The sequence below is a fragment of the Argentina silus genome (assembly GCF_951799395.1).
Source record: "Argentina silus genome assembly, chromosome: 13".
NCBI classification, from domain to species: Eukaryota; Metazoa; Chordata; class Actinopteri; order Argentiniformes; family Argentinidae; genus Argentina; species Argentina silus.
In genome coordinates this window covers 6,690,801-6,699,106 of record NC_139667.1, presented here as the reverse complement: position 1 = coordinate 6,699,106, position 8,306 = coordinate 6,690,801, and the positions used below count along the sequence as shown (strand labels likewise).

The 8,306-nt window shown below is 42.6% G+C and overlaps 1 protein-coding gene across 1 annotated transcript in view; it reads left to right on the top strand.

Moving 5' to 3' along the window:
* The window catches only part of smoc1 (SPARC related modular calcium binding 1), a 35,735-nt gene extending 32,864 nt beyond the window's left edge, over positions 1 to 2,871 (top strand). The window contains 1 exon segment of the mRNA XM_083683706.1: positions 766 to 2,871. Within this exon segment, the coding sequence (XP_083539832.1) occupies positions 766 to 782 (17 nt within the window). The 3' untranslated portion in view covers positions 783 to 2,871.
* Positions 2,872 to 8,306: the final 5,435 nt, after the last annotated feature.

Genomic DNA, 8,306 nt, shown 5'->3' with positions numbered 1-8,306 from the left:
AGGAGAAGGAGGGAGAAGAAGGTGGTCATATAGAGGGTTAGAGGAACCGCAGAGGATGAGTCTGTTTCCCACATGATTTCTCAGGGAACAAATCCACCCCAAGCACGTACAAACACTTGCACATGCACATATGCGCAAACACACACACACACACACACACACACACACACACACACACACACACACACACACACACACACACACACACACACACACACACACACACACACACTATTTATATCATACACCCCTTCATTTTGAAGAGGATCTTGTGTGCATGTGAAACAAAGCCTTCCTATTCCCAGCCTGGTCCTGAGAGCTCCTGGTTCTGACGGTCCTGTCCTGCCAATCTGTTTGCCCCATCACTCTCTCTGTATTTGACCTTGAAGGCCCTGTCACAGACAGGAACTAGGGTGGCCCTCAATCATGAGAATGTGTGTGCATGTGTATCCGTTTGTGTGTGTGCATGTGTGTGTGCATGTGTGTGTGTGTGTGTGTATGTGTGTGTGTGTGTGTGTGTGTGTGTGTGTGTGTGTGGTTTTGTGCGTGTCTGCATGCGTGTCTGCATGCGTGTCTGCATGCGTGCATGTGTGTGTGTGTGTGTGTGTGTGTGAGAGAGAGTGTGTGAGAGAGAGAGAGCTCGGGCATGTAGAGGAATGCCATTTCTTGTCTTGTCACGCAATGGTTTTGTGTTTGAGCGCATCTGTGAGCCGGATACTGAAATGGACGCCTCATGGCATTCTCCCCTTGTCTGTCTATTCCCAGTAGGTCGTCTGGTCTGAGGAAAGAAGGTTCCAGAAGCTGAGACAAGAGCAGAGGGCACAGAGGGAAGGCATCTGTACGCTCTTCGACAGGAAAGAGAAAGATGGAGCAGAAAAATTAAGAAGTTCCTGTACAAAAAAAGAAAAAAAGTGAAAAATAAGTGGCGCCAAAATATTTGCACTTTCTCCTCCCAATGTTTGACTTTTTATCTGTTTTACATGTGTTTGATGTTTTTTAGTATGACTAAAAAGGTCTGGATAAGAGTAAGAACACATTAAATTGTAGTTACTTTATCAGTTAAAGCAGACAGACTCTTTGTTGGGACATCGTTCATGTTTATGTGATGATGTCTGCTTCATATTTACCTTTGTTCATCTGATAGTCTCAGTGTTATTCAGAGAGCAGTTGGCAGTGATACGCTTTTCGTGGCGACAAACAAGAGTCTCAGTTTGCGTTACACTGTTAAATGTACAGTAGCTGCATACAAAACAACCCATTAGGACCAATTAAAGGATCATTTAGTTTTCAACTGCAGAAGCAATCGAATTTCCTCCATATTTCACACCTCTTACAGAAATAAAGTAGCTTTTTGAAGCATTAAGTTTTAACATTGGTTCCCAAATAGAGTGCATTTAAGAGGTGGGGACATAGAGCACCAATACAAGCGAATGTGTTTTGTAAAATGTACAGTATATGAACTGCAATATCATTATGTGAATCGTATGTAAGAAAATGAAACTGTGAGAGTCAAGTCTAAAGTATTTCTTTGTGAAGGTTTAGATGTTGAAATCCTTGGCACTGTATATCAACACAAAACCAGGAGAGGTTTTGGCAATACAGACTCAGACCAAGTGACAGATAGAGTTAGGCTGGAGAGCCTGCAGTGTTGTTGCGTTAGGGACAACTTGCCTATGATAGCTGTTGACTTGTGACAAACAGCACACCAGGCCTTTGTTACAATGACCACATGTGTGGTGTCCCATCAACAGGAACATATTTGAGAGACAATGTCACTGGACTCAGACGTCATACAAAAAAAATTAAAATAACAATAAGCAAGACAAAACATGTAATTAGATCCCCTCATATGGAAAAGATTATCTTTCTAAATTGGGAAAGATGAGTTTTGTTATGTTTGTTTGTGTGTTTGTTTGTTTTATTTGTGTATTTGTTTGCTTATATGGACATATCCCTGAAAGCCATTGCAGTGGTTCATGGAAGTAAAGCAAGAAGGCTCCTGTTGTAAATATGTATCATATTCTTTTGGTTTTCACTTATTTCATTGTGGAGCTTGGGTTTTGGCCAAACGTTCTAAAAGCAGTTCCATCCTTATTCTGCCGAGTATAATATACGATTGTAATTCACATCGTGAAAAACATCATGAGTAAAAATTGACTTTTACATCACCAGAATCAGAACGGTGAGGCCGTACAGAATGTTAACAACTTGGAAGGCAGTTTATTGAGACGATGAAACGATATTATGTCACTACTGTCAGAGTCATGCACTAGTTACTATATGACTTGATTGTACAGCGATGACTCCGGTCCTTACCTCAGCCCTGGACTGTATCCCAGCAGGACCCAGGAAAAGTGACATGGTCTTTGAGTCCTTCTCCTGCATCCCTACACCCCTCCTCCAGTTCTTACCAGGAACACTGGGCCTGTGTGTCCACTGAAGTGCTTCCAGACCCCAGAGGGGCATAGATCACATTCAGATCTAAAATAGCCTGGCAGATCGTAATCACGTCTAATCTAACCAGGGGAGTTGTATGCTATGGAAGAGGCTCACAGACGACTGTCAGTTATACAGGGAGGAGAGGAGGAGGGAGGGAGGGTCAGAGGGGAGCTCTGAGCTCAGCTTGCCTCAGGGGGGCCTCTCTCTCTGGCTGAACCTCCTCACCTACTGGCACTGAGTGGCAGGGAAGGAGCTGGAGCTCTCCTGGAGGAGTAGAACACATTACTGACATCTACTGGTGAAGATGGGGTAACTGCTTTTTGTAAATGGTCACGCCAAAACTCAAGAGTCCAAATCACAATACCTTTTTTAGACAGGTATGTTATAACATGAGGAGTTTAAGCAATACCTTTTTTGACCAAGCCAATTGACTTCCGTTATTTGAAATAAATGTTTTTAAAGAATCATTGCTTCTTTTTTTATTATTTGAATGTTTCACCGATAGGGTTCCACGGATAGCTCTCAGGGCATGGCCCTAGTTAAAAATCATGACTGGAAAACAAGTAGATTTTTAAATCTTCTTTTTATTTCTCATTTAACCTGCGTTTAAACAAGCAGTCCAGTCATACATTGATTCTGGTGCTGCTGATGATGGTGGGATATGGAGGTACTATGTGTGTGTCACAGGTGCTGGTTTGGGGATGGGATTTGAAAGGTGTGGATGTTGTTGGTACAATGGAGGTGGTGGTTTAGGGGTGAGGGTGATGGAGGTAGTTCGGAAATGGGGGTGGTGGGGGTAGCAGAGATGAAATTGGAGCCAAGAGGCAGCTGCAGTACATCTGTCTTGCACTGACACATGTGGCATTTGACTTCCAGTGTGAAGTTCAAAAGAGTTTTATAATGACGCAGCTGCTTAGGGATGTATGTGCGTGTGTGTGTTTTTTTCTTCTTTTTTTTTGTTGGGGGGGGGGGGTAGCGGGGGAGTTGAGGGGGAGATTGCTAAAGGAGGTTCATAGGTGGATAGGTGAGCAATGGAATTTGGGATTTTGTATGTGACATGTGGGTACTGCAGATCATGCTACCTGCTGTACAGTATGTTTACAAGCTTGTTTGGTCACATATTACAAAGCTTTTTTTATTCAGAAACCTTGAACATAAACATTTGCTGGGCACATTTGAGACCTATATAATCCATATATCTATCTATCTATCTATCTATCTATCTATCTATCTATACATACATATATATACATACACACACATATATATATATATACATACACACATTTTTTTTTAAATCCTTCTTCTAGCATTGTGACTGCCTATGGCACCTGGTCTGAGCATTGTTTACATTATCTTATGATGACTGATGGACAGATGATTCACTTACTTAAACAAATGTATTTATGGAAGTCGCTTTAGATAAAGGTGTCTTCTAAATGCCATAAATGTAAACGTAAATAAATGTAAACCTATAGATATAATCTCTAGTGATAATGTTCTCTTCTGAATGTCCATGGTGAACGATCATTTTCCTGTGATAGTAATTTGGAGTCAATGGCCTTATTAAATAACAGTAACGTAATATAGATCGGAAACTGGTGCAGCATTACAGTAAAGTCCATTCTGCTTCTAAACAGCATTATGATATCACAGTAACACGGAACTACTTAGGACGTAGTAAACAGGCCTTTTGGGATCAATTATAATGATGAAGTAATAACTTGAACGCTCAGTCTATTTTTTTTATCCACATACTAGAAAGATTTAAAGTAATGTGATTCAGATGCTGGATTATGGATTATTAGTAATCATGAAGGATTGGGTATTAGGGGCTTACATTTTAATAGGTAAAATTCACAATGTGTAAGTAGGGGAAAAGACATCCTATTCAGTGGTTATGTTCCCGTTTTCTAATGCTTAAAGATACATCAAACGCCATTGGAGATAATTGTAGTGGGCCTGGGCCATTAGGGGGTATGATATAGCTAATCGCTGTAGTGGGGGTGACAGGGTCAGAGTAGGCAGGGCCGTACAGGGGGTTTGCAGTGTTCACCATTTGTGCTTGACGCTCTCTCCGCCTGCACCAGCACCTGCCCAGCAGCCTGAGCACGGGGTCAGGGGTCGCCTGCCAGGAGGCCAGGGCCTGGGGTCAGGGGTCACGTTCCAGACAGGCGTATCCACACACTGATTGAGAACTCAGCTGGAGAAACAGGGGTACATAATTTGCAGGTGGACAGATCCCCCCCCCACCCACCCCTTCCCAGACACACATAGTTTTCTGTTTTTACATGTGTTTGTGAGTGACTGTGATAGACAGAGAGAAAGAGAGAGAGAGAGAGAGAGAGAGAGAGAGAGGGAGAGAGAGAGGGAGAGAGAGAGGGAGAGAGAGAGAAAGAGAGAGAGAGAGAGAGAGAGAGGATTGAGAGTGAGAGAGACAGAGAAAGCAGGTACTGTATTTTTTCCAGTTTCTTCTCTAGTGAATAGAAACCTATTCTTTACTTGTTACTTCAATGTCATGCACAGTTGAAAACTACTACATTATCTACCAGTAGGCAGATGGCTGTCAAATTGCATAAAGGGTTGTTTCAAAGATCCACATATGGTATTTTAGCTTAGAGAGAGAGTGGGTTTCCTCAGCACAATAAAAAGCAGTAGAGAGTGGAGTACTGAGGATTAGGCAACCGTTTAGCAAGAGCTGCCTGTAATAAAACCTGAAAAATGTTCTGTTTCACTGAATATCTTTTTGCTAATATCAGTTATTAAATTGTCCAGGGACAAAGCCAAGAAGTTTTATCCAATTTTTCTCTGATTTAATGCACCCCGACACAGGGTCCTTATTCATATTTGGATACATTGATGACAGGACAGAAGTTAAGAAGAAGTCAAGAAGCTATCAAGATCATGGAGGTAAAAGCTTTGCTTAGTACATACTACTAGCTACTTTAGCTACTCTTGGGTTGCTAAGAGTTGTCAGGTTTGACGCACACATGCTCTGAAACACTCGTTTCTAACCCATCTCAGATGACCAGCCAATCAGGTTCACTGCAGCCAAAACAGGTTCTCCTGTGGAAACAACTGGGAGATGTGTGGGATTACCTGGATCTTCTGGAACTCCAAGTCCCAGAGGGCACTTAGAGGGCATTTACATTTATTGCAGTTTGACTTTGTTTTTATTGTAAGGAGTTTTGCCCGCAAGTGATGTGGTCTCTGCTCAGGAATGTTTCCTCACCCGGCATCATGATCCAGGCGTTTACCCCTCCACCTTTTATTTGCTTGGATTGGGCCTCCGTGCAGTAGGTGCCATGACAACCCCTTTACCTCCCATTTAGTTTGGTTCTTTTTAAGAGGGGGCGGCAACATAGGCGGGAGGTACGACGGGGTGGATTGGGTGGAGGGAGGATGGGGTAAATAACCCCCCGCTGAGTCCTTATGAGAATGAAATAACCCTGGAATCTGAATACAAAAATGACTTACTCCACGCTGCACCGTCTGATGCCCCCCCCACCCCCTAACCACACACACACACACACACACACCAGCCAAGACACCTAGCACTTCATGCCCCATCACTCCCTCTGCTGAGTTCTGCACATGTTTGCTCTTTTATCCGGGTATGGGTTGGATTAACCCCTGCGCTAATGCTAATGTATGAGTGTGGTTGCTCTGGGAGCATGCTCCTCCACGCTGCTCTGAGTCAGAGCTCCAGCATGCTCCTCCACGCTGCTCTGAGTCAGAGCTCCAGCATGGGACGCCATGTGAGAGATGTGGACAAGCCACCGCCCGGAGGCTACAGAGAGATAAGTGTAAGCATAACAGTCTAGCTTTCTCTACAACAGGCCAAAATTATGCCTAACAGAGGTCAGGTTCATAATCCGTCGTGTCGTTTTTTAATCTTGTGTAGAAGCTGGTTTGAAAATGCTTTCATTAATCAGTCCACTGACTTAGAGGGACATTGGTTCCCAGGATGATGAAACACACAGGCACACTAGAGTGTGGTGGAGAAACACACAGGCACACTAGAGTGTGGTGGAGAAACACACAGGCACACTAGAGTGTGGTGCAGGGACTATATATACAGAAAAATGCATGTACTCACTGCAATGTATGTTGCTTAGGATAAAAGCGTCAGCTAATATATATTATTGTTATATAGAGAGCAGAGCAGCAAGTTATGATGCAGAGAATGAACAACCATCAAACACTGGAGAAGAAACAGCAATAACTGAGGAACAGCACATCCTGCCATAGCTTTTAGGAGTCACATCAACTACCATGCCAAATGTTTAAAAGTGTACAACGCACGCATCTCCCACAATCCACTGTTATTCTATTTAAATTCAGCATTCAGCAAATCACCTTAATGTGCTCCAAAGGAAGAAAACTGAGTGAGGAGAAACCAAAAGGATTTGTGAGAAGCTTTAAAAAAATAAACCACACAAATTGCCAGGACATAAAACCCACGTCAGCACGCACAAATACTTGCTCACACACTCACACACACATATTACAGATTCTCAGAAGGCTTGCAAGGATGTCCCTCTCATCTTGGTATAGGCAAAGTCAATTAAATCCTTGTCGCTGTAAATTGTCACACCCTTGTGAGATGGGTGTGGCCTTTAAAGTCACCCCCCAGGATGGATACATTTGCTGAAGGCCCTATAGGCCCTGGCCTCCACAAATAATATATAGACCTTAATAATAACTTAAAAAATAATGTGTTACTACTAATACTAATACTACCATTTAAAGATTACAATGTGTTTATCACTCCACGTATACGGTACATGCATTGGCACAAAACATTTAAAGTCAAAGTCAAAGTGGCTTTATTGTCAATTCTTCACATGTCAAGACATACAAAGGAATCGAGAGGACGTTTCTCACTCTCCCACGGTGAGACAGATAAAGTGCCCAGGCACAACAGATAAGACAAGACATACTAAAAGTAAAACATTCAATAAAAATAACACTATGGAACTATAGTAATCTGTAATCTTAGATTCAATCTCAGATTATTCTGAACAGATCAAGGTAATACAAGTGCGTTGTAGTAAAGTGAACTCTGACACATTTGCCTTAGTACCCTACATCTAATTACAAGGAGAGAGGTGTTTTATTGTCAAGGAGGCTGCCCAGTGTCTCAGGTGGACAGGGAATCACTGCCTGTCCCCTCTGACCACTGGATGTCCATCGCTACCATTCTCTCAGGCCTGCCCCAAATTCACCAGCTGGGTGTGACTTCATCACGGCTCTCATGAGGCTGGAGCTACCAGTGGCAGGGCAGGGTGCGGGGGGTGGCAGTAGGGGTGGGGGGCACTGAGGAAGCAGAGCTGCTGATCTTGGAGACGAGAGAGATGCAAAACTCATGGATGAAGACAGGACCAACACAGGACATTTTGAGGAAGGAGTGAGGACTTACAAATATATGAAATAAACACTATCAATCGTCAACAATAGGGATCAGCCAATCATCAAGCAGTTTACCTCACTCCACAGCACGGGTAAGTCTCTGTTGGAGATGTTACAATAGGTCAGTAATAGTTTCATATGTCTATGATAATCTATGACCTATAAAATAGACTGTATGCTACTGCTCCTCAATTAAATATATTGATGATAAATCATATGTGAAACCAGAATAGACATTTGATTCAGCATGGAAAGTGATACACAATGCATTCTTGCCAATTGACATTGAGGTGAACGTATGTTAAGACTTATTGATGTCCCCAAAGATTACCCCATGACTAACTCTAAGCATTCTATTGACAGCCTGTTGCTGTATCTAACACCTGCTTCCTTGTAAACTTTTCCTTGTAATTTTCTGTTGGATCATCTTGTAAATTAATTTGTGTATCTCATGG